Source organism: Perna viridis, chromosome 1 (genome assembly GCF_037379345.1).
Source record: "Perna viridis isolate PV_CMFRI_1.1 ecotype Kerala chromosome 1, ASM3737934v1, whole genome shotgun sequence".
Lineage (NCBI taxonomy): Eukaryota > Metazoa > Mollusca > Bivalvia > Mytilida > Mytilidae > Perna > Perna viridis.
The window spans coordinates 45,368,940-45,396,527 of NC_142445.1; the positions used below are offsets into that span (position 1 = coordinate 45,368,940).

Here is a 27,588-nt window from a genome sequence, read left to right on the forward strand (position 1 = left end):
ATTTACGTGTATTTGTGTATTTACAAACTATGGGTAGTAGTATTTCTCTATATTTTAACATTAAATTTTAGTTCTAGTCTTCTTTGATGACCTGTGGTGTCATGTTTTGTCAATTGTCACGCCACCTACATGTTGTAACAAAATACCGGTGTAGGGGTCTTTTAGGGGTAGATTTTAGTTTGATAGGTCTAGGTTTGCTCAATCGGTTTATTTCACATTCCTGTCACTAAACAGGAACTTGTTTTGTTACCTTTTTGTACTCCTTTTTAAAGATTTTTTTAGTAATTGAATTGTTTAATAAATGATCTGGTTTTCTACTATTTTGTTAATTTCCTGCGAGCTTCCTCCGTGCTAAATTAGATGTTTCCGTCTTTGTTTTTGTCATTTAGTTGCTGTATCTTTGGCATTTGGTCCCTATTTTTGTTATCCATTTTTGAAATAAAAATTCGAGTTTTGACCAAGTATACTATTTTGGTACATCCAGTGGTTAACCATACTGACAGTTTGTTTTGAAAAAAAAAAAATACGAAAATGATGGAAGAAAGTGATAATCTAGAATACTATCCCTTCAAAAAATTACACAATATGTTAACACCTGTTTACCCAAGACAAAGAACGGTAGCATGGTAATTTCAAAATTAATGCCGTGGAGCTGTGTTTTACAGCTTTATTGATATATAAAGATTATACCAGAAACCTTTCTATATCGAAATCATCAGTTTAACAATTTTGCAAGATTATGAACTGTATGTATGTATGTATGTATGTATGTATGTATGTATGTATGTTGCCAATTTTTTTTTAACTTATTACAACAACAAATCAAAAGGCAATAAAACAAGTACTATCTTTAAAAAAAGACAGCCGACGCAGTAAAATTTTGTTCTTTTTTTACTTCTAAGTTTCTACATTTCTTTCAAGAAAATAACACATCGCACGCAATTTTTAAGGTTCCGATAAAGTTTTTTTTCAAAGGTAATTCCAAATTTTCGATACAGATTTTTCGAACTCCACTAAGTTATCAGTATTTGGCCAATCGGGAAAAAGAACTGCGATCAAATGACTTGCGTTTCCATAGAAGAGCGTCCTTCAGGCCAAAGGGTAAAAAGCGAAGCTACACCGACTGCGTCGGAAAAAGAAAATTTTTGTAGATATGTAGAAAGGTGCAGGATGATAAAACCATAGGAGTGTAACCCCGAGTCATGTAAATTAAAGAAAAAAAAGTTGGTCGATTTATTTTTTTTATTTTTGACACATGATGACAATAATTGTACATAAAGATGTACAGACGACTGACCGATTGCATTGCCAGGTTGCAAAGGTCTTGTAGACGCACTTCTCCTTGAGGGCTCTGATTAATCTAATCAAATTAATGCTCTCTCCATAGTTCAGGACGGTAATCATATGTAATAACATAGTGGAACTAGTACGATGTCTACTATCAGCAGGTACACAGAACCTATAAATAACAGAAAACAAAAAGTTGTAGTTTTTGAAATAGTTTGAAAATTCAACCATTTTATTTTCAAATAAACAAAAAACATCGTCACTTTACCCTTTAGAAACATATTTCTTTTTTCTATTTTCTTTGAGACATGCTTAAGATTAAAACTGAAGTGATTACAAAATAGAAGTCCTGATTTCAACAAAAATGTAAATATGTCAACATTGACCCACCTGACTTGGCATCAGATTACAGGAGGTATGTAACTATCCCTCATACTGGCAGATCTATTACAGGTCGACTGAATACATCATCTGCTAGTACCATCTTATCACAATAGTCTGTTATGAAATCATCAATTTCACTTCTGACCTTAGGGAACTAATAATATTAAAAGAATGCAAACCTATTAAAAATACTTCTAGTTCATAAATAGTTTTATGTACTAGTATTTGATCTATGAATAAACTGTCTTACCATAAATCTGCATTCCGGAAATGGCAAATTCAACATGCTTAAGGAAAAGCACAGAAAGATTTTTAAGCCTACAATGAAGCACTTAAGTAGCCAAACAAAAGATGAAATGTTTGTTCAATAAAAGCATTAATTGGGATCAAAGTTGAAGTATCCACTGGAATATAATTCGTTTCCATGGGAACAGACCACTTCATAAAAATGTACATATAAAATCTTGATTTTATTAAATTTAACAAAACATTTTTGTGTTTTTACAGTAGCATACTTTGCATCTGTTATAGTGTTAGAAAAGAATATTACATTATTCAATCCCAGTACACATCTTGTACTCACCTGTACCAGGATGCATCCAAAATCTATGTTAGAGTTTCTTGTATCACCAGTTGGGAGTGCCAACACCTCAACCATTTTGTCTAGGTTAGATACCTATAGAAAATCAAGGACTTGTCATACGGTAATCTAAAAATATTGTATTCTTAGCTGATTATAAAGGCGTTGTCATAATCTCATCTATATCCATGCAATCACTATATACATGTTTACGCCTTTGCATGTACAAAAATATATATCACAATTCATTCATGCCAATCAACGTGAACGCTTACATCAAAGGTGTTTCAATCCTAGCTCTGCACAATTTAGGAACATATGATATGTTTTAAGTACCAGCCCACCTAAAGTTCAGACACCGCCAATGGCAAAGTGATTCATGGTGTAGAAAAAAACCACAAAAAAAACCGATGTTTTTTTTTCAGTCTAAATATGCTATATTTTCACATAACGATAATTATTTCTGTATTCAGATCTCCGCATCATACATTTATCTCCCACTAAAATCTACCAAATCAAACAAAATGAAGAACGGTAACTATTGCAAAGGGCCAATTTCATGCACAATATATACAATTTTTCTCAAAAGAGCAACAACCGAATGAAAAACTAAGACTTGTTGTGTGATCAGTAACTTTTTCTAAAAAAGAAATTAAACTAATTCGGTGGATTTTTGACATGCATGAATCACCTCCTGTCTGATTGTTATATAGACTGCTTCTTAACTATTCTTTGGCTGACCCATGTGCATTCTATTACGGCAAATAATAGGGCTTTCTTTTATGTACATCACTGCTAATGTACAAGTTCCCTATTTATTAATTCTGCATTTTTCACCATTCATTTGGCAAAAGAATAATCAAAAACTCAACATTCCCTCAAATCGGTCAATAAAAAAATGTGGCCTTATTTATGCGCCATGTGTTCTATAAAATCCCCCAAGCTTACCTTAAAGACATAAAAACTCAAAAAGTAAGTATATAGATTTTAAAAGTGTTAGCAGCACATGATAAAGACGCGTCTATTCGGCAGATCTCCCTTTTAACATCTTTTATAATTCTTTACCTTCAAGATAAACACTTGCCTTGCCCTCGTGGTATTCACCTATCTTTCCTCCAAGGTATTCACATATCTTACCCTCAGGGTATTCACGTGACTTACCTTTAAGGTATTCACCTGTCTTTCCTCTAAGGTATTCACCAGCCTAGTCCTCATGGTATTCACTTATCTTTCCTCCAAGGTATTCACCTGTCCTGCCTTCAAGGTATTCGCCTGTCTTTCCTCCAAGGTATTCACCTGTCGTGTCATCATGGTATTCACCTAGTATCTTTCCTCCAAGGTATTCATCTATCTTACACTCAGAGTATCCACGTGACTTACCTTCAAGGCATTCATCTGTCTTTCCTCCAAGGTATTCACCTATCTTATACTCAGGGAATCCACGTGACTTACCTTTAAGGTATATTCATCTGTCTTTCCTCCAACGCATTAACCCGTCTTACCATCATGGTATTCACCGATCTTACATGTATCTACAAAGTATTCATCCGTCTTACCTTCAAAAAGTGTATATCCTGTTCTAGACAGTATGCTTCTATCAGAGTGTGTTGTATGTGAACTGATACATCTTCTGACGGGTCTGCCTCCATGATCAGGCACAGCATCACCAACTCGGGATTTCTGGTAACAAATATGTCCATAATTAGTCAGCAGCATCGACCTCCACACCACTCTGAACTGAACCGTTTTTATTGTGAAATATTTGCTTTAAATATATATATATTTTGACTCAGAAGCTTTTTCTTGACATCGATGCGTTGTTGTTATCAAGGAAATGTGTGTGAAAATTGCTAGCTTAACTTTGATTGATTGATTCATAATAACAAAGTAGAAAACAAATACTAAGTATAGTACATTTAGAAAACATGAATGACCAGGACTGTGACTTTGACACACTTTTGTCTATATGGTAAAATGCAAGCTGTGCCATTGTCATTGGTAGAACTCTGCATCTTGAGGGTCCAAAATTGGAAGTAAAGAGTGTGTATTACATTGTTATTGTATACACTGTAAACTGATGTTGATTTATATTCAGCTGGAACCTGTCACGTCAATGCCCCATTACACTAGTTGTATAAACATCCCCAAAAATAACACAAATGGAAACAGTTGCAGTAAATTAACTAATTAAAACTTTATTGTAAAAAAATCATGTACATGTATCATGAACTTGGCCATAGTCCACACATGCTACAGTTGTATATGACTAAACCGTAGAATTAGTCACATGTAGTTATTGCCAGTTTAAATGACACACTTTTACAGGTCTTTGTTGATAATATAATGACTAATATCATTAACCTTATCAAGACATTGACAATAATCCCTTCAATGGCACGATATTTCTTCAGATTTGGAAAGAAACTCAATTGTGAACTGCGCTGTCTGGTCTGGGGTATATATACGGCTATAAACATGTAGTAAAAGAAAATTTCATATGCATGGATCTCGTAATAAAAAAAAAATATTTAACTTACATTTGGAGGTTTTTTACTGATGAATAAATCCCACTGACAATTCTATCTTCTGACTTGGCTTTTACAAGTGTCTGTTCTATAGCACTGCTAATATTCATCGGTTGTCTAGAAGTAAAATATATATCAAGTAAGTTCCGAGTATGCTAAATAATGCAATGGAGTAAGTATATCGCTTTAACATGTTTATATAAAATTAATAATTTCGAGACTTTCGAGAATGTCGTAAACATAAATCAATAGATATTTACTGAAAAGTAAAATCACATCAATGCGTAGGACAACCGAGCCGTGATGTCTTTCCTGACGTCAACAGATAGCTGTATGAATATGCATATCGAACCTAATTTGAATATTCATTTCAACAGCTGTTTACCGTCTGAAGAAAATTCTGAAATAATAAATCTGAAATATGCAGCTACCACAGAAGCTACCGTCACATTACATGACATTTGGAGACATTCTAATAATATAGTCACGGCAATGATGCATAAGTTCATTTGATATTGATCGTGGATCCTCCATGAGCGTTTTAACTTTGACCTTATAGGGTTAACGACCAAAACGTGGCGGAACAAAGACCTTGCCAGATCGACCAACAGACAAATACATATGTGTAATTCATTATAAAACAACGTTTCATTGTTTAATAATGATGAAATAATGTTCATATCGAAAGAATGCATGTATATTCTTACAGTGGATACAGAGCAAATTTAAACCATTAATTGAAAGCGAAGTACAGCTAACTGTACGTGAATATAAACACACCCTTGCCTGCGTTAATTTTCACTGAAGCAACTCGGATGTTGCATGGAAAGTGCATTTATTGAATATGTAGATATAAAATCAAGATCTGAACATATAAAAGTGTTTTTGTTCTTGTTTGTTTAACTTCACATCAGTGCTTACCCTGAAAAATTAAAGCATATGGTCCCGACATTGCGCAATTAAAACAAAAAATTAGTACCAGTACTTACAGTTGATCATTTCCAGACATGTTTAATTTTTCCGGAAACGTCATAATCCAGACTAAAAATGCACAAAGTATCTTAAGTTTTGTTAATATGCGTTGTGCAAAACAAAGTAAACGTGTATTGGAAATGTGTTTGTTTGTTCTTTGTTCCGTTAGAGGCGGAGCTAGTCATTGATCGTGTCTAATCTCTTCTTGTTGATTGGTCGGTAAATTTATCGTGGCTTCCGTGGTTACGACTGGGCAGCAGCTGCTTCTTGTCGACGGTTGTTTATATAAAACTAAGTATTAAACTTATTTACATTGCATCAAAAATCAGGATCTTTGTTAGTATTGAGTTAAATTCAAGTTTACTAAAAGCCATGTTAAAAATGTTTAATCGAGATAAACTGTGAGTCTGACACTACCGGTGATCCCGCTTGTAATGCCGATTATCTATCTGTCGTTATGCATGGTAGATAGTGATGTTCATTATATTGCGCTAATGCATGCCCGCACTTGATATTTACACTTGAATATTTATATAGGAAAGCACTGAATAAGTATGATTTACTATTGTTACAGTCCTTTTTGTTTTAGCAAATAAAATATGTTCGAACTCAGTGTTCAAACTATGCTCTCACATTGTTATTTTCTCTACTATACTCGCTTGATAGTGGATTTCCTATATGAGAAGAAATAGGAGAAATTACGATATGATTTCATCACTAACTTTGCCAAGACAAATTGATAAACACAAGCAATCATAAATTAATACACCAACTCAAAGAGTTGTTGGTACATTGGAATAACCATGTCCGTCCGAATTTCGTTGCAGTTATCTCGGCTCCAAAAGAAGGGATTGATTTTATATTTGGCATGTGGCTTTATGTAGATGAGGCATACGGTGCAATCAATTTTGGTTGCTATCCGATATCAACTTTATGTTCGGTGGACTTCTTTCAATTTGCTTTGTATGGAATGATCAAGTTTTCGTCACAAAAATCGCGGCTACTACAGGATGGATTGATTTCAAATGTGGTTTGTGACTTTACGTAGATCAGGATAAAGCAGATAAAACAGACACACACAATAAAGAACATGAAATAACCAAAATAAGACGTACAAAGAAACAAAAATAAATGAGCGACCCGGACTCCACCATAAGCTATGAGTATAATGGACCAGGTGCACCAGTAGGATAAGCGTCCTCTGCTTTCCCAGAAACAGCCGTATAGTTGCTAATAAAATGTCAAGTCCGGGTTAGAAGTAAGAGGAAAGGAAAGCTATGACACAGTGAACAAATCGGTTCTCTTGGTGCAGATGGATACACCATAACGATCAACGAGATCTTGATACACCGGTTATTTTCCAACAAATTTCCATCTTGCTACCATGCAGACCACTGGTGTTAATGGATACTTAGCAGTTTGTTCCTAATATAAGCTATGAATTTACGCAAACGGTGTCTTACTATTTCAATTGTAAAATAATACATGCTCGGAAGATCAATGACAGCAATAGTTAAGGCATATCGATGTAAACAGATAGTTAAATGTAGCTTTGTATATAAGACAACCTACATACCTATAATCTGACACAGTTTTCCAAGAGTTGTGAGTCGTGGGTTTTAATGGTTTCAAATTTTTTTATTAAAAGTCTGGCATATTGTGATTTTGTAAACACTTTTTAAAACAATAATGGAAATTTCAGATCTCGACTTATACAAAAGTTGTTTACCATACCAATAATAACCAATGTTCAAGAAAACGTACATATATATTTGTTGCTTACGGAGTTGTAAGTGAATTGAGTCACCTTGTTCCACGGTAAGACCATGGTACATTTACTCATGATCAGAATCAGCTGACATTGACTAACTGCTGAATCACAGAATATCGATAAATCTGACCAGACTGCAGTGCCAATTACAGTGGATCAATACACAAATAACATGAAAATAGGTTGATTAGATTCCAAGTCAACAACTTAGGTAAAGAAAGGTTTACTGGGTGCAGTTGTTTCGTTTCTGAAAAAGAAAGCAGACTTAAGATTAGATATCTTTTTGGGTGAATGAACCCCGGGATAACTTTTAAATGCTTGTTTCGGAATAAGTAATTGAAGTATTACAGGCCTTTGTTGTTGTCTGGAAAAGAAGTTTGGTCGTTATCATAGCAGAGGTTTGTCCCGTAACAACCATTTTTCGGTTTTGTTTTCATATTCTTGAATTATGGTACGATAATTCATTGTAGGCATCATTAGTTTCAACCATGATTAACAGGTGCAAGGGAACTTATAGCACTTTGATATTTTGGCGATCTGGATATGGATCGGTTTTGAGTATACCTTTTCACAACAAGATAAAATATTTGTATCAAAATCAAATTATTAAGTTTTACTGAAAAATCGCACAATACGCCTCTTGTTTACAGTTGATTCATTCCGATACCGAGAAAGGAAAAGCCATGAATAGAAACTATTACGATGACCTACTTTGATACATGTATGATAATAAACGTAGTTCTATATATAAGTAGAATGAATGTGGTGATGTAAAAGAGACAACATCACTTGGATGGAAAAAGCCACCCATGGCTCTTAAATGAACAACGAGGAAATCCTCACAACACTAGGCAGGTTGCAGCTAGTCCAAAACATTATACACAGGTACAACGGAATACTCCAGCGACATACAGTAAACTGAAATTGAAAACGAAGCATATAGAGGCCAGAAGTCCCTGACCTCGGACAAGCCCAATAAATGCGGTGGGGCTAGAGTACTTTGTTGTTATCACAGCCCTCTCCCTTTTAAGACTTGTCACTGTAGAAAAAATATTACATAGTAAAATATACCTAAAAATCAGTTCAAAATGTTCCGAGTTCCTTGTTCAAACAGAAATGGAAAACAAAAAAACAAAACAAAACAAAAAAGAAAAGATTTTAAGACATACAAATGCCAAAACAATGGATTTTTAGCTCTAGACCAGTTTAGACCTACAAAACGTCCTCATCATATTTAATATCAATCTCAATTCTTCCAATGCGGGGTTGAGAACCACAGTACATCATAAGTCACACGATGAACACAACCCATGTTATGCCGAGACTATACTTAGAAATATAGTGTGTTAGTTTCTATGTAAAGACCCTACGAGCGAATCAATGTTAATACCAAAATGCTTTCCCTAAGCTAAGATTTTATTTGTATGTTGGAACACACGCACAGAAACTGTAACCCTGGATTAACGTTGAATGCCTATGTGATTTCATTTGAAGCATTTATATTGTGATATTTATCAAAACAAAGTACATTTACGTAAACATGCTATTAACAAACTTTTTAATTTTGCATATAGCTCATTTTGGTATGCTTTAAAAGGCGTCCATGAAAGACCTATAGAAACCAGCCTTCCTAAAATCTTTGTGTGTTTGTTGGGGTTTAACGTCCGAGCAGCAATATTTCAGCTATATTCAGACGATCCTAAAATGTAACGTCAGCCTGAATGTCTTGAAATAAGCGCCATTGTGTACAGTTTTTTTTAAAATAATATGATAAGATTGTTTTGCTAAGTCCTGTTTCAAACCTAAAAAACGACACTCCTTTTACAAAATAATAATAGTAAATTAACTGTTATCTTACACGGGGATTTCCTAAGCTGGTCCTCTAATATGCCGAAGTAAATTGGTTTATAATGACCTTGCTATACAACATTTACTCCATTTTCATTTTTTTCCAGAATAAAAGTGACGAAATATTTCTTTGAGGATCGACACAATAAATATCATATAAATGAAGTGTTATTTGGTCGAAGAGAGGAAAACCCAACAGCCGAACAATCTTTCAGGTCACACAGCCACATTCTTACTTACATGTAGTAATTATTTTGGCTATATAAGTATTTTTAATTCAAGTAGATGTGAGCAGATTTATTAAAGGAGTAAAGATTTAGTTACCTATTGTTACAACAAAGTTAATCAAAAGCACTTGATAGCGATACATTGACAAACAATGCACTCACATTAATTGCTTAGTTCGGTATGCTATGTGTTTCAAGGAGTAACCTCTCATCAGCAGTATATATATAACTGGAAACAAATACAAAGGAATATTTATATGCCAAAAAAAGAGGGGAAAAATATAAATAGTAAGCCAAATCCAGCACCGAGAAATTTACCTAAGTGCAATGCAAAAACGAAGACTCAGCGCATTAAACTTAGAAATACTGCAAGGTTCGGTGAATAATATATCATATAAATCGGATCTGATAAGTCAGACTTTTGATGGGCTGGTTATATCCTCGGATAAAACCTTTGGCCCACCAGTTTGAAATTGTGGCAGATGAGGGTTGCTCTGGGGGAATGCATGCCCATATTCATCATTCTACCATCTGCCATCAACTATTTCCCAATATTTATAATTAGAATGAATTGCGGTTCGGCTATAGCTTGCAGGCACAGCTACATACAAAAGCTATCTACCATTAATTGTATTCGCATCCAGTTTTTGATCTCAATAGTTCATTGTTATTCTTGTAAGTCCATATAATCCTAAATAAGTATGATGAAATGTGACTTTCGAGACACTCGCCCCTACCCAGTCCGTGCTAGTCTCGTTAATAGAGCAACCACCACCGTCGTCATCGTTGTCCCTACTCGCATGGAAAAAGTGTGTGTGTGTGTGTGGGGGGGGGGTAATGAATTCTAGTGAAGCACTTCTTTATAGTTACAAAGATGTTTATTTTTATATTTAAATCACTTTAATTATGTTACTATAGTCCAACAGTCTCACGAAATAAGATATGGGTCTTTATAGAAACTGCGACATGTGTACGGTGACATGTGTATGGCGAGATTGTTGCCTTTTCATCGATTTACTTTTGTTTAAGGAACTCCTGGCAGAATACATATAGCCAACCTTAAGCTTTTCAGAAACCGCTATTCTTACCAACATTGTGCATAAAAATAAATGTTTTCACTTGTTCTTTATTGTCTACAGGGTGCTAGTAATAGCAGAAATGCTGCATTATTCTCTATGGTGTCGTATTTGTCTCAAATAAGAGATATGTTTATAATATTGTGCTGTAACATATGTTAAAATCTGGCGTTAAGAAATTAAATTTAAACTGTCGATGGTTTTCAGATAAACCTCCTACATAGACACGAACGAAAGTCATAATTGAAAAACAACAATAATTTGAATTATTTTCATAATTCTCCTCGGGGAATTGTACTTCTACTTTCATAAATAGATGTAAACAATCGCTTGATGACAACAACTGGAAATGTACTAGTGCCGTACTAGTGCCGTACTAGTTTGTAGCTTTTAGTTGTATCAATTATTGAATTAATTCGTTAAGTGCACTTATTATGAAGCATTTTATAATAATGTGCTAAATCAAATGTCTGTGTTCCAGCGGGTAATGCCTAGTTCCTGAACCTATAGCTATAATATAACTATCTTTTAAAGCCTAGATGGCAGGTTGGTTTAGATCGTTGGGATTAGGTCAGGCGACAGTTTTATAGATATCAGAGCAGAGAATTGCTGTTATTGGTGCTAGAGTTCTGACACTCCTTTTAAAACATGTTAGACATATATGTACAAACATTATTTTCCTAGGGTCGACTTCTAATTTGAATCCCCGCCTGTAAATGTTATACCCCACACTTTTTAAGCTGGTCTATATTATACAATGGAAGCGTTGGTGTTCAATGCCAATGTGCGCCATACACACGAGGTGAGCTAATAACCAATTACAATGCCTTGCTCACGTATAAGAACGTAATTAGTCTGTTATTAGATGCTATAATATCAAGTAGTAATATCCTATTCATGAAACGATAAAATTTAAAGTACCATTCCTATATATATATATATATATGATACTCTAGAGTATATTAGTGCTTAAGTTTTGACATTCGTCTGATTGATGCCAAAATTCATTTCGAAGACGAAGTTCATCGCGACAAGATGTTAGTTTATATAAGTTTTCAAGACTAGGATAACACTATATTTTTGACCTACTATCTTGGTTAATGCGTTTTGTCTGTAATTTTGTGTGGTAATATCATTCTTGCCATTTTGGATACGTGTTTTTTTATATCTGCGTTGTGGATGTTGGCTTAATATACCTGCCGTCTTGGATTCATGTTTTATACCTGTCATATTTTTTTTATAGATGTTGGTTTTCTACCTGTCATCTTTGGATACTGGTTTAATATGTATTATGGCGGATCCAAGATTTAAATTTGTTATTTCTTATGTTTGTTTTGGATGCTTGTGGCATATTTGTCAATCTGGTTGATGATTTATACCCGCCTTCTTGAATGCTGGTCCTATGCTATTGTTTTATACTATCATCTTACAGATGCTGGTTCGATACACTTTACAAGCTGATTATTTATACTAAAGGATACCACACTGACCTAAAATTTGCCGATTCATGTGTTGATTAGTTACGTACGTCTCTCTTATGGCTTAAGCAAAATATGTTTCCGATTTTGTTTAACACAAAATGCTAGCTGTAAGGTTTTCTGCTATCTACCCTTGATAAAATGAACATTACAACTGAAACAGGAAAAATGCTTAAGAAAAGGTGGCACATCATACATGTATAGACTCGTTGGTCTTTATTGTGTGGACAACTCAACAACTTAAACAGATTTGTGCACCATGTATAAGTTTACATCACTCTTTCTTTGAAGCCTAAAACGGCAAGTTATAAGGAAATAGGCAGGTGTTTATAGAAAACAAGCGTCTTCTACCCTACCGGTGCACCTGGTCCATGCTCCCAAATTTTAATAAGTGGAGTCCGATAATTGTTCAATTATTCTTAAGTTTCTATTTGTGTTTTTTTTTGTCTGTATTATTTTTTTCTTTGTCACTGGATCATGAATATCTTGTTTCGTATTCTGTATTACAAATTAGTAGTATCTCCGGCTGTTTAAAGATCCTTTTAAAATATAATAAGTAAGAGAAGAAATTTAAGTAATACAAGAATGAGCTTCCTAAATTATAAATAGCTTGCTCACCGTTATAAATTTTTTGCTGCCTATTTACTTTCTTTCTTAGATTTTGATTGAAATCAACCTGGAGTGAAATGTAGATATGAATATAAAACTCATTGATGGTTTCTGAGTAAATGCATATGTAAATGATGTTGATATTTCTTGAAATAAACAAATGTTCACACTGTTGTAAATGAAAATCATATGAAGTTTAAAGTACGCTATATAGATAAACTGCATTTTTTACGAACGCTTCATGCAAGGGTGAAAGAAAGGGACAAGACAGGTCCATAACATACACAACAATTGACGGATTTTACTGGAGCTCATTTGTATAACTACATGTTTATCAATGTTGTCGATAAATAAATATGCTGTGAGAATGTTTACAAACCACAGTAGTACTCTTTGTTGTCACATTTGTGTATTTTATCTGTACGAAATATATTCTCCCTCTGGGTCAACCACCTGTATCGGAAGTTGTACATATTCACCATCCGTAAACAGTGAGCAAAGACATATTATGGCCGCCAAACATGACTTTTCTTACTTTACACCACTGGTGAAGGAATCAACATCTGTATTACAATATTTATTACACATAAATTATAAGGATAAAATAATCGAACCAAAAAATTTTAATTGTAAAATTTACAAAAGTCAAAGTATACGAAAGCCGAGACATGCGAACTAGTTAGGTTATACAATATTCAAACAAGCAACAAAATAGGATGTAAAACTAGCAACTGTATAGAATAGTGCAAAAAAAGATACAAAACCATTCAGCTACCATGCATGTTAAACCATGCGTAACGTTTTTAGATAGTCTGACGCAAATTTATTTTTAATATTTTGGTAAATAATATAATGGTTGATTTTTTTCAACATTGGTGCAAATGTTTCTGTGCCATACGTATAGAACCAATAAAGCACAAGTGCGTATGCACACACTATTATAATACACCCGAACTAAAATGACAAAAAATAACGAAGTTAGTTTTCAAAGCATACTGCTGGGAATTATTATTTAGGCTTTAAAAGTGTTAAATAAATGAGAAGACAATAACAAATGTCATAAAAATGTAGCCGCGATAATGTCTTGTTTATTATATATATATAACTCAAATGCTGGAAAGAAAATGTTGACGTTCATTAACTTAATTAAGTTGCAAGTATTTACAATTACCAATAGCAACATAGCTTCGACACGATAGGTCGTATTTAGTCAAGTACCCAACTTGGTAAGACACAGAGCTCGAATCGGTATATTGCGATCCCGTTACGGTTAACAGAGTCGTAGTTCAGTTGATGCGAGAAATTGTACATTGCTTATACCATACTTATAAAAGATTTAATTAATAATTTTTTTAAGTATGGGCATTAAATATTCCATTTTGTTATTCCTTTACAACCTACAATACCACTGTAGTGCCACTATTTATTCCTTTACATGTCACGTAGTAAATGCATTGAGAAAATAATATTTTGAGATTATCATACACTTAGCACAAAAGGCATCTAACCAGCTGTGATGCATGCGTCCGTTAGAGTCATGACGAATACAGGTTTCAAGTTCATTCATATGGCAAACCTTACAGACTTTATAGCTAAAGCTAGTACACACTGACATTCTGATTCAGCACTAATTAATATATTTGATACATTCGTCTTTCTTGAAATTCCATGAAATTGTCACATCAACTGTTATGCTGGCAAATTATTGCTAAAGTGCTTAGGGGTATTCAAAGAACTATGGACAATTTCAGTGTCTGTATAAGCATTGCTGTGAACGTAACATACACTCTTGACGTGATATTTTGTACTCTTGAATAGGATATAACATAGATGACTTTAACTTTCACTTCCATTTCGGAAAAGTTCTTCAATTATATCGAGGTCAGCTTGGGCCAGCAGGCGCAAAATTGGGTGATATTGAAATAGGAGTCAAGGGAACAGAAACTTGATTCGATTACTGTCAGGAATTTTTAAAATGTTACATGTATTAAAGAAGCATTATCGATATTTTAATGTTCAAAGACGTATTTCCACATAACTATTACTGCTCTTGTAGCCTCCAAATCCGATATCCTTTCTTTGTCTAGTAGTATAAAACCGTAAAAGAGTAATCAAGGGAACCAAGGTTATAGCGGTAATCAAAAGAATGTAATCCAGGGACAAAGACCAGACATGGAAAACAGACATACACAACAAAGAACATAAAGTAACTAAAATCATACATACAAAGTAACAAAAGTAAATGAGCAACTCGGACTCCACTAAAAACTGGAAGCATGGACCAGGTGCACCGGTAGGGTAAGCGTCCTCTGCTTTTCTAGAAACACCCGCCGAGTTGCTCATAAAAAGTCAAGTCCTTGGTAGACAAACGAGGGAAGGAAAACTATGACCCGTTGAATAAATCAGTTTTCATGGTGCTGATGGAAACACCATAACGATCCACGAGTTCATGATAACAGCCAGTAAACCATGTAAACCAGTTTCCACCAGATTCGACGTAAATGGTGAATGCGAAAGTTGCCTTTTTACTATATAATAGAAATGGATGACTCGATCTCCTTATTTCGTACATCAAAACATCAGAAAGAAATTTTACATACACGTAGCAAATAAAAATCAATCACCAGAACAATGTGAAAATGCAATACTAACAAATATACATGCAGATATTGCATGCAATGCAAGACGTAACTTCGAATTCTGTAATGGATTTGACCTTTTTGTACCATGTAAATTTCTTAAATATCTGACAAATAAGTGTATAAGTAGGCAGACCTAGTATTGAATAACAAACCAACAAAAAGCTATATTTTTGTCTTATTGGCATTTCCAGAACGTTGACATTCTTTTGTTTTTGCATTATATAACAGTAAAAATGCAATTTTATCGTTACACAGCCGATATGAGGTCGATATGACGACAAAATATTCACATGTCGTAATTGATCTCACTGACTTACATATCTAAATCATTAAAACAAAATTGCCTCATTTTACGCAATCTGTAGCTACATAATTAGATGATCGTACATAAAACTTAAGATCGACACACATTTTTGACGTAAATCCCGTCCTGTTTAAAATAATAAGGTTGATTTGATTTCGAATGGCCTACAGTTAGGAAAAAAACGGGAATACTTGATTGTGTTACATTTTAAAAGTCTGTTTGCAAAGTAATCCGTTGATGTGTTGTAAGAAATATGCAGCACGTTTGATCTTTCTGGACACATGATAAACGGTTGCCGCAAAACGCTTAAGGAGCAACTATTTGATTTTTATTAAAAGGGGGAGGGGGCTAGGATAAAATGCAACGCTTTAAGTGGGATGTACTTTCAATTATTAATTTCATTATAAGTATGCATATAACGTTTACTACTATTAAAGATTCACAAAATGTTGATACCAAATCCACCTTGGAATGCTTGTACCAATTCAGGAACATTTAGTGGTAAATTTCATTTTTCTGGGTAATCATTGATTTTGCCTGTTAATACCATTTCCTGATTTGTAATCAATGAACAGCTTACGGGATGTTCGACAGCAAATTTTTTTTTACTCAACGGACTCGTTTATTAGATGTAAATGTGATCATGCATAAAATGCCTATTAAAAAAGATTACAAGGAGTGAAGGTCTTGTATCAATGAGAATGAATAGACACAAGATCGTATGATTGATCATCAAGGAGTGAACAATCGTTATAGAGAATAAATACGGGTAGGACTGCTGTCTTTGATTGGAATGACTATTCTGCAAGAAATCACTGTTATGGTCGTTAACGAATGAATAAAGGGTTTACGGGATACTGTTAAAGTCGAGAAATTGAAGTGGGTACGGTACAAGAATGAAACGAAAAGGACAATACCTAAAGTTCGCTAAGTACATACATGTATATACTTTTATTTATTCATGTCTTAATGGTGAACTTGCAGTATCAAATGATATGACGGTCTCTCTGGTACACCAACTTTCGTAACTCTTTGTCGTTTTATGAGGTTTTACAGATGAAAACTGGCGCAAATGAAACGCAATAGCATGCAAAAGCAAGTTTAAACGAAAGAAATTATTATTAAAGAACCACGAAGAACAAAAATACAAACGGATATGATTTATAAAACAGGGTCATATACAAGATTGAGTGAAGGCATTATTTTGTGGTTCAGTTTTTATAAAAAGAAAAACAAATCTGATATAATTATCAAAATGGTTCTCTAACGTCAATTTTAACGCCATTTACACGACACCTGCTAAAACGTTAATGCACTCTCCTTTTTCAACAATTATTCTACCTACACAGTCTTTACTAAATTTTCAAATGGGAAAAAAGGGACAAATATCCAACTTGCTAATGAAGCAGATGACAGTTTTATTTTAATGTTATATGTTCTTAAGGACAAGAGGGTTAATTATCAAACTGATTGCAATGAATGTCAATAATAACTTTTAAAAGTGTTATTGTTGTTTAGACGTTTGAGTTTGACTCCATTTACTATTGGCTACTACATTTCAATTCTATCCATATTAGCTTTAAATCAGTTTAGGAGGAAGAAGTTCTCGTTTACTGGGTAGTACCAAAATTCAGACTATCAAGGTTAATTTTGACATTTTACATATTTGATCAGATGAAGGAGACACTCATATTTCTGTTATCTTTTGTAGCTCTTTGAATTCTGGTATCGAAATTTGCAATATTGATATGTTTGGTAGTTTATGTCGAGTGCAGACATTTACACAATTATTATTTTTTTATTTTACATTACTCCAAAATATTAGATGTGTGGAACATTAATATATTCCCAAAAACAGATGTTGTGTATCCTCCAATATCATTTTCTCTCCACAGTGTAACATCTAGGTTAACTATTTTGTAAGATTCTCTCGAACCACGTCAAGATTGTCGTAAGCAATAGAAATCAAAGTATTTGAAACATAATTACGCAATGAAGAATGGTCTAGTTTACGTAGTTGACACCGATGCAAGAAAATATAATTACATTTGTATTTTGATATAGAAAAAAAAACAAAGACTGGTATCGTTTTATTAAAGACTGATTTACATGATGTTGACAAAATCGCATAGCACATTATGGTTACACAAAAATCGATGTGAAAAAAATGTAGTATTCTTCTTGTTCCAAATATGAAACACAAGTTGTTGTCGCTTCGAAGGATGCTGTGCTGATGATTAAAATGAGTTATAAATTCGTTTAAGTTCTTTATGTGAAACCAAATGACCTATTATATAAGTCCATTGCTAATCAATTTAGTCACATGATTTTAAAACATACCATTAAAAAGAACATTTGATCATATTTTCTATCGGTAACCCAATCCTGGCTGCAAGCGAATTCTATACTATTGTATAAATAGATTCTTCCTAATCTATGCCGGATTGACCGGACAAATACGGGAAATATATCCGATATCCGTAATATTATCTTGAACTGAACACTAAAGAATTAGTTGTACTTTATACAAAGGTCATATTGATACGTCGCATGAACAAAAAAGACAACCACCAAAGAAAAAAAAAGAAAAACAATTGAAAAGAAAAAAAAACACTGTCATTTTCATTCTTAACAAAAAAAACAAAAACAAAAAAACAAAAAAAATTCGTATGTATCATTGTGAGCTTCGTGAAAACTCAAGCTTTATTCAACATAGCATCATGCCTCGAAGGTCTTTGAGATCAGTACACGCTTCGAACGCAGGAGGTCATGGATAGTGGTGGGTAGAGTGACGACTGGTTGGCTCCGAGTGGAGCAACATGCATGCCTACCTGAGCACTGTTGTTTTCTATGAGGGAGCACAATAAAGATCTGACTCGGTGTGTCGGACCAATACAAAACAGTTCGATCTATTCGCTCGTCCTGAGATACACGAAAGACCTATCATTGAACGGCAAAGATAATCAACCAATCAATCTAAAATCAATTTGTGGGGAGTGCAAGTTTTGCTGAACATTTTTTGTATCTGTTGTTGGAATTTCAGGTAAAATTTCTATTCTGTAGTCTGTTTTTTTAATAATAGAGTTTAAAAAGTGACATATATATATACAACACATTAAAAAAAACTACAGGTAAATACAAAAATACTTTACTTATTATACCAAACAAGTTAAATTAGGAATATTTAACCGTTCGACGAATCATTTAAACCACAAAAATCTCTCCATGGAATGTGTTCATTACATTCCTGACATTGCTTTGTAGTACATGTAATAAAATTCGTTTAATCTCATAATTACCAATGAATTATAATACCTTTAAGTTTGGAAAGGGTTACTCCAGAAGTTGTTATATTTTGTAACTGCAAAGGCGTTAGGCAAATGAATATACATTTTGTTCAGCTCTCAATTTAAGAGATTTTAAATCTGCAAAAATCAAACAAAACGCACGTAACAACACAACGGAAAACGATAAAGCAGCATAATGAAGTCATGTGATAAGAAACAAAAAGAATGTAAGGTATATATGTACTTTTCGACGATAGAATCTGCACCTGATGCTACCTACAACAACATTGGTTAAAAATGTTTCCCTGATTCATTAGCCTTTGCACCGAAACCAGGGTCAAACGTCTAGCGAAGTTGGGAGAATTTGATGCGAGAAAAACTTTTGCAGTTTCATTGATTATAAGCATTCAAAACCATTTTGATTGTTTGAAATAAGAAATGTAGACTTCCATTCTCCAATGGATCAAGATTTAATTATATAATTATGACCTGTTTTGTTAAAAAAAAGCAGTTCATTTAGAGAATCTAACATCGAATGTTTGAAATATTAACAGCCAATGAAATCATTCCATCCCGCCTATTCTTAGTAAACGTATATAAGCAAATACCAAACTGTTAGTCACTTTATTCTTCTGAGACGTATTTTGTGAAAAGCACACAGATATATCTATAGGATATTTTATATTTACCACACTTGTTTACATATTGTTTAGATTTAATCATGACTTACATGGACGATATTTCAACAGCAATAGAACCTCAAAGGTAAGAGAACAATTCTTTTAAAATTTTAAGCATAACCAGTTAAATATGCGCTTCTAGCATTACTGGTGGCGGATGCAAAGTTGTGGAGGAGAGGGGAGACGGGATATTTGCCTCTTGTTTTGTTGGAAAATTGTGTTGATTTCGCGTAATTTGGGTTAAGATGAGCAAATTTTAAAGCACGGAACCATTTTTTTCCCTGGAACCCCCTCCTATTTATAATCCCTGGATCTGCTCGTGACTTTGGTGCTAAATAAACATGAAAAAACATTGGTATACCTGTATAACTCTCCTATGGTATGATTTGCATAATTGTACGAGGAATGCCTAATGATTACCACAGTATGTAGGACGTTCTAGAAGTATTACTACTGGAAAAGGTGGAACGTTCTGATTATTGCCTCAGTCACGATTGCATTTGAAATTCCTAGATTTGTATACTAGCTAAATATAGATTAAATGGTTATACTTAACCGACTTGCACAATATTTAACAAAGATCTTGCGAAATATTTGTACTTTTTTTCAGAAATATAAACAATGTTGGCCATGCCTTGGTGTCTTTGTTGAATAGAGCTGAAGAAGCCAAACAAGTTGTTACTGGAGTCATGGATTGTGCTCAGATATTTCAAAAGTAAGTTTGTTCATGTTGGCAATACTAAATCTTTTATTTGATCACAAAGTATTGATGCTGAAGCTAAAACTTGTTATATTGTATTGTGTTCTTCCTCTTTATGCTTTCATTTTGAATACGATATCTTCTATTTAGTAGAGAGTTCAAGTATTTATCCTTAGGCTATTTAATATATCTGCTGTTTTTCTTTTGCAGTTCCTCTGACCAAGTTCGACTTTGTATATTGACGGAAACAAATGATGTCACAGCACAAATCCATCAGAAACTAGTAGAGGCTTTCTGCTGGGAAAATGACATACCGATCATTATGGTGGACAGTTACAGAAAAATGGTTACAGGTGAAGACGATATCGATATAGGATGTATTCTGATACAAAGTTCAACAAATGACAAATACACTGAGGAGTTCATTGAACACTATTATGCCATGATAACAAAACACCATCCAGTTGTCCATCTTCCAGATTGAGGGATTGTGAATACATGCCTACCATAATATCCAGGTAATAACAATGTAAACGCGTTTTATGTTAAGTATACTACCGTTTTATGAGGTAAATATATGGTCATTTGGGGTGACTGTGATACAATTACTATAACTGTTATAAATCAAAGTTGTAATTCTTTTAAAGATAAAAATAATACGAATTTTAATTTTATTCAATCTTGATAGAACTTGGTAAGATTCATTGTTCTGTTTTTATTCTTTAGGTAACTCACCCCTGGTTACGATGAAAAAAATCAGCTGACGCAAACATTGCAGAGAAGCTGTTGTTTACTGTGAACGACAGATTATCACAAAAATAGGATTACTGTCAAACACCTGTAGTGAAAGGAGAACTTGACTGGTTTCGTCTGGTCATAGGTGGATTCGAATTTAAGGATTTGGACAATTTCGTTGATGATTTTTAACGAGTAGTTGATCCTTGATCTGTCATCAAAATCTGTTGCAAAAGAAACACTGACAATCAGGCCTCGTCACAGTGCAATTTAGAATTGAAAAGAACACTGATATTATGACAGTTTCGTTGAATGTTGGTAGTGAAATAAATATCAAGAAAACCATTCTAATGTCGTTTTATTTCTAAATATACAAAGTCAAGTAAAATAATTCCTTGAAATCATACTGTGCACCTAACCAAATTGATTTTATACCCATCATATACTTTTTGAATCTTTTATGCGATTCAGTTTTATTTATCAATGATACCTTCCTATACAAGGTGCGCGCCTGAATATAGCTGAGATATTGCTGCTCGGGCGTTAAACCCCTACACTCAATCAACTATCCAAGGTGCTGCTTCAGTGTCTAAGTATTAAATGCCGACTGGTGCCCTGAGCATAGCTTGCGGTTTTGTTGCAATGTTTTTCTATGTCACGATGACCGCGCATACTTATAGACTCTACCCACGAAACCATTTAGAGATCTGTTAAATAAAAATATGAATATCACATAAACTGTAGATACAGTTGTTTTGATGCAAACATCACGGAAGGATTTAATGCTATTTGTTTCAATAATTTACAACATATGCGACAAATTCAAGAAAGTCCTCACTTCATTGTACAATTACAGAATGTTTTACGCATATACAAGTGTAAAAATACTCAAGCTATAGTACTATTTTAATGTAATTGTTGTCTCCATTCTTACTCAGTTTATTCTAATATGATGTGCTTCAAGGTCTTAAGATCACAACTATGGTAAAACAGTTATGAACATATCACCAAGATTTCGAACAACACATAGGCTGCGTCTATTCAAAAATATGAAGAAAAATAGTCCTCTATTTTATCATTGTTTTACCACGAGCTGGACATGCATGTCGTTATTTAACCCATCGTTGTCGCTCGGGGTAAACAATGCGACATAAATGGCCAGTCCGTGGTAAAACAATGATATTAAATGAAATTTCCGTCATCTATTTCTTGATTTTAATTAAATCCTGTCGATTCGTACAAAAAGATAGGTTGACATCACAACAATTGTTTTGAAAAAAACGGTGAACATCGGTTTGGCGAAATTCTGTCATATACACTCGAAATTTGCTTAAATTTAGTCACTGTAGAAAGTCCACATTAATATTTATAGATATGTTCAATAATTACAATCCTAATTAAAGGATCTTTTCAGGTATCGGAAGTTAAATTAAACTAAATATTAGTCTTAAGCTACGTCTTCCTTTTTATAATAATCGTATCATTCAAACCAACATGTAGTTGTAAATGTATCAACGTATTAAATACTAGAAAACCTTTGATCTTTGAAACAGACAAATAATCTGCGGATGTGGTTTTTTCTTTCCGTCCAGGCCTAGATTAACATCAACATGAACTCTATTCTTCGCATTCAGTTAAACCTTAATCAAAGGTTACGATAACAGTTTAGTTAAAGATAAGCTGTTATGCCTTTGTACGGGTCTATTCACATTCGCCCTCTGTTTTTTTTTTTTGTTCTATAAGTTCAATACACAACTGAATGCCGATTGCTGAGCTAGCCATATATTTCAACACGAATGATTTAAAGTTGATGGGTGTTTTTTGTTGTTGGAATAATTACATTTAAAAACCCCACCTGCTACCAGTGAGTTGATCCGGTGTACAGGGGGTCTTTTTATGACTGCATATTTATATATATGGTAGACCCCTAACGGAGTTAGATCAACATGAACTACGTCATGGTACACCCTGTGTGGTGAATGGGTACTTAGTATATGTGTTTAATGTAACAGCCAGACCGTAAAACTACAAGTACAATACTAATATTGAAAATATGTTAATTCCACTTCCTGTGAGAATCTTGCTTCAAATAGTTTTGTATGATCATGATTAAAAGAGTAATTTCCTTAATTTTTTTATAAATATAAACCGGCCTCTTGTAATGTACAGTTAAATAAAGGCAAGAGAAACCACAAGAATGTCAAGGATGAATGTGTAAGTTCAACTCTTCGTTCACTTGTTAACTTATCCATACATGGTCATAGTGTTCGACGAGTCATCTTCGACATTTAAGTAAAGGAGACAATATTCAGCAGTGTCTTTACTTTCGGACATAATTTACTCCAGGTATAAAATTTGTTTCGCAGAACCCTGAAACATAAAACACAAAAATATATACAAAAAATAACAAACCCTAGTAAAGTTAGAAGGAATCTCGTGTCTAGTTAATATGTTCAAATTATATAATTAATGAACTGATAACAAATATGCTTAAACTCCAAAAATATCTGTCATCAATTCAATGACAATAGTGAGTTGTTTGGTAGTACGAAGCCAAAAAAAAATAATTATGATAATAAAAAAAAATTATAAAAAAATGTACAACTAATATAACATAGTAAAACTTACCAAGAATGCACCCATTCCCATGAGCATTAATCATGAGTTTTGCATCTCCTGATTATTGGGATATTTGGATTAAAAGACTTATACTCGCTCAATATGACCCTCGTAGAAATTTTAAGAATGTTGCTATATTCAAAATGAATAATGTTAATCAATAAAATAATTTTAAAAAGAAAATGAATGATCTCATTTTGCCATTTAGCCGTCATCCTTATTTTTACCCTTTCATATCTAATTTCAAATTCTTTTTTTTGTATGCCATCACATATCATTTTTTATCTATTTAATTTAATTCGTTATTTTGTCATTTGCATTTCAATCTTTGTTCTTCAACAACTGCTCATTGATATTATTATAACTATGTACTTTTTTTTGTTTTCCAATGTTCTACAATGTTCTACGAGTTGCTCATCTACTTTTGTTACTTCGTATGTATTATTTTAATTACTTTATGTTCTTTGTTGTGTTGGTCAGTTTTCCATGTCTGATCTTTGTCCGTGAATTACTTTCTTTTGGTTTCCGCTAGAATTTTGGTTCCCTTGATTACTCTTTCTACAAAGGTCATAATAGTCAATTTTTCTTACTCTTGAAATTTCAGACAGAATCACTGACGGACTTAAGTAATGGCTAAGTAAGTAAGTATGTAACATTTTAGAAATAGTCAATAACTTCATTTAGCTCTTCAATTTTCCAAATTCATTGGAATTCATAGTATATTGTAGTGATCTTTTCTCGCACACTGAGAGTTCGCTTTCATGATATAATGTAAAAAAAAATGTAAGTTGCAAACGACACAACAAAGGTACAGTTTTTACTTTTGACAACAAATTGTTTTGTATGTGAAATATCGTTGAATTGTATCAACTTTGTTCTGGTTCCATCCTTTTGGTGTATGACCATTTGTCATTTGACATTGAAGATAAGGTTGCTTGACAAACTATTGTGTTCTAAGTTTTTTTTCACTCTGTCGTGGACGAAGAAAAGTTTAGATTCCTTGATACTGCTGCTATGACTTTTTCACATGGTATAACCATGTTAATTGATGTTAGTATTTACTTATTACAAAGTAGTATGACCTTAATATTCGAAGGATATTTAAAGTTAATAGATATTTGAAACCTTAACAAAATTATAAAAAGTCCAAAAAAACCTGCGGTGAAACAAGTTCACTTTTGTAGATATAACTTGTTTGCGATAGTGCTTGTTTTTTTTTTATCATAAAATGTTTTTTGTTGTTGTCATTACTACCCTACCGGGTCTCCCACGAACGCCCCTCGTTGGGATTCTGCTAGTAGTTGCAGTTAGTAATTTACAAACGGTTGGAGCCCAGCCTTTTCACGATCCCTGACAGAAGAACCCTGTCAGGGTATGTCCTTCTAGCTATTGGGCAGCTGCGTTTACGCTCTGGCCTACTCCCAAACCGTACGTGTCTTTACTCTAACCGTCTTGGAGGTAACCAGACAAATAGTGTTCCATGCAATGCTATTACCTGCATGGCATTTTATGATGTGCATCATTCCTTCAAAGACAAGGTTGATTAACATTTATGAAGTTTTGTGATTTATATGACCGTACTCTATTGTAAAATATATGTGCACATTAATTAGCCTTTTTAGGTAATGCTTTTGAAAATGTTTCTAAAATAAATGAAGATAAAAGTTTAAGAAATAAAACTTTTTTGGTAATGGTACTTGATGTTTGTGTATTGTTTAAAACGTCCTGCTATGGAAGACCTTGGTGTGATTATTTGTTTGACTATCCTTACAAATATTATGAACATTAACCTTGACCAACTTTCAAACTCCCAACCATGTGAGATGTTGTCATGTAAGTAAAGTAAACAGAAACCGAAATCTAATGTAAACAATTATATGTTGATGGATACCCTTGACCGTTGAACACATTTTTATAACCATTGTATGTTAGGAGAAATCCTAATTGATAAGATGTTTTAGAATCACTAACGATTTAGTTGCTGGAATACCTTTTGTCTATTCATTTATGATGAATTTAATTTGTGTTGTGTAACTTTGCAACCAATAGGTTTTCGTTTTAGGCAGGTAAATGGATATAATTGTGTATCGTAGTATGTAGAGTGGGAAAAAACGAGGACAAAGGAAAATATGCTTAACCATTATGCAATTGAATTGTTTGTCTTGTCTCCTAAAATATAATAACGGCAAAAATATCACAGCTTAAAAAATACGTGAAAACAGATAACGGAGACGGTCTACAATCTAGTGTAGGGGCTGATTTTAGATTAGGTTTGGCGCACAGTTAAAATTTTTTTAGGTTAAATTTTTTAAATATTCGTCTAGAGGAGTGGAATGCAGATATCCTTTGTGGTAAAATTAGCGAGAAATAAAAGTTTCAACCAAAAACCGCCTAAATCTACCCCTGACAACCCATGCTTTGCAAATTTTAGGGGGGCGCACGCCCGCTACGCCCCCGCCAGAATCCGCCCATGATCTAGCAAACAAAATAAAATATAATTACTTATAAAAACTGGGAGTAAAAACAGGTCATTACCTTTAGGTGGTTCGAAAAGGCAGGCATGTCCTGCTCCGCCGTAAAAATATATATGAATACAACTTATAATTACAAATTACTAAGGAAGTACGTACGGACAGTACTGCCAACAAACCGTCATCACATGACCAGGTAGAGATTACAGAACTGATTGAAAGCAATACAAAATGCTGATGAGATGAGATTGCCTATCAACAAAGATTAAACTGTGTACTACTAAATGTTTGCAGTTTCACTGACAATTGTTCAGAACACAATTGGTGCAGAACATAGTTTAATTACCTGTTAATACAATTGCTTTACACTTAGTGCATTTCTGAAAGTTACAAACTGCTCACATTCAGACTACCTGTAGTTTATTACAAAATTAAGTTATGATCGAACCATGGAAATATAATATCTACACTTTATACTTCCGTGACCGAACTGACTGATAAATAAACAAAATTTAATGCTCGTCATCAGTGAAATGTTGATTATTATGCAATTAGATACTGAGCCGCTGTATTACAGTATCAAAGTTACTGAGTCTATTAACGATTACCACTGGCATTTGTAATACAAGCTTTAGTGATTCAGATGTTTGTTTTTTTTTAATCGGTGAAGCTGTTCTAGATTATTTGTCAACAAATAACCATAACAGTTTAAAATACAATTGAATATATATTTGAAGTAAACACTACAGACAGTCACATGATCCATAACACAGAGATAATGTAGATACTTTGCAGATTTATATGAGTTTGGAAATAATACTTCAATACTATACTATTTTAATTTGTGACCTTGTCATTATCAAAATGATAATTACTGTGCTAATAAATTATTAGAGTAATGTATTGTTTTTATAAAATGATGTATTTTGCCAAAAAATACACATTGACTTCAAAGTCTTTATCCCGTCCACAAGTAGGTGTCCTTAACTAATGATTAATTTTATGTCTACTGAATGGTTTTGATTATTTTAAGATAAAAAGTATTAGATCGCATGTATGTGTATGTATCAAAGTAACACGGTTTCATTTAATACATTATCAAATTAAAAGAAGAGTTCTAGGTTTCATAAGTATCCCAATGCTAATTGGTCGTGTAAACACGATTGTATTTTAACACAGACAACTTAGTAACATGTACTGATCTATCGTATTATGTTGAGCATGCATTGAGCGCACCCTGGAACCAAACAAAGGAGAAAAAAGAGGATTTTAATTTATCAATGTAATGAGTAATTTCAATATATTTAAAGCCAATAAAACCACAAACATAGTTTTTTTTTAAATAAAACATGCTCGTGTATGTTTATACATATCCAAAGTATTTACTAATCTT

General features: G+C 33.4%; 2 protein-coding genes and 1 long non-coding RNA gene across 4 annotated transcripts; 1 reads left to right on the forward strand and 2 right to left on the reverse strand.

Annotated features, from left to right (window-relative positions):
- Positions 1-1,224: 1,224 nt before the first annotated feature.
- On the reverse strand, positions 1,225-5,927 carry LOC148628966 (growth arrest and DNA damage-inducible protein GADD45 beta-like). Of its 2 annotated transcripts, none has more exons than XM_088541617.1 (6): positions 5,766-5,927; positions 4,789-4,893; positions 3,808-3,931; positions 2,255-2,347; positions 1,678-1,825; positions 1,225-1,459 (listed from the first exon to the last, which is right to left on the reverse strand). In XM_088541617.1, exons 1-5 carry the CDS (start codon positions 5,807-5,809, stop codon positions 1,718-1,720), a joined length of 474 nt encoding a protein of 157 aa, XP_088397743.1. In that variant the 5' UTR covers positions 5,810-5,927; the 3' UTR covers positions 1,225-1,459; positions 1,678-1,717. The 2 variants fall into 2 exon arrangements, with proteins under 2 accessions (XP_088397743.1, XP_088397752.1); XM_088541626.1 differs by lacking the exon at positions 5,766-5,927 and adding an exon at positions 5,037-5,175.
- Positions 5,928-19,602: 13,675 nt separating this feature from the next.
- Positions 19,603-21,450, forward strand: LOC148628967 (growth arrest and DNA damage-inducible protein GADD45 gamma-like). Its single transcript, XM_088541638.1, has 4 exons — positions 19,603-19,755; positions 20,281-20,385; positions 20,581-20,888; positions 21,097-21,450. The coding sequence occupies exons 1-3, from the start codon at positions 19,712-19,714 to the stop codon at positions 20,852-20,854; spliced, it is 423 nt and encodes a 140-aa protein (XP_088397764.1). The 5' UTR covers positions 19,603-19,711; the 3' UTR covers positions 20,855-20,888; positions 21,097-21,450.
- LOC148628968 (uncharacterized) lies at positions 21,450-26,491 on the reverse strand. The gene is made up of 3 exons (XR_015914631.1): positions 26,260-26,491; positions 24,984-25,249; positions 21,450-23,475 (listed from the first exon to the last, which is right to left on the reverse strand). It is a non-coding gene; the product is annotated as an uncharacterized LOC148628968 (long non-coding RNA).
- Positions 26,492-27,588: the final 1,097 nt, after the last annotated feature.

Excerpts from the sequence above, each read along its gene's own strand:
- LOC148628966 (XM_088541617.1), bottom strand. The coding sequence starts at position 5,809 with ATGACGTTTCCGGAAAAATTAAACATGTCTGGAAATGATCAACT. Across the intron at positions 4,894-5,765 it reads ATGTCTGGAAATGATCAACT|ACAACCGATGAATATTAGCA; the intron begins GTAAGTACTGGT and ends TTTTACTTCTAG. Across the intron at positions 1,826-2,254 it reads TTGGATGCATCCTGGTACAG|TTCCCTAAGGTCAGAAGTGA; the intron begins GTGAGTACAAGA and ends TAATATTATTAG.
- LOC148628967 (XM_088541638.1), top strand. The coding sequence starts at position 19,712 with ATGACTTACATGGACGATATTTCAACAGCAATAGAACCTCAAAG. Across the intron at positions 19,756-20,280 it reads ACAGCAATAGAACCTCAAAG|AAATATAAACAATGTTGGCC; the intron begins GTAAGAGAACAA and ends ACTTTTTTTCAG. Across the intron at positions 20,386-20,580 it reads TGTGCTCAGATATTTCAAAA|TTCCTCTGACCAAGTTCGAC; the intron begins GTAAGTTTGTTC and ends TTTCTTTTGCAG.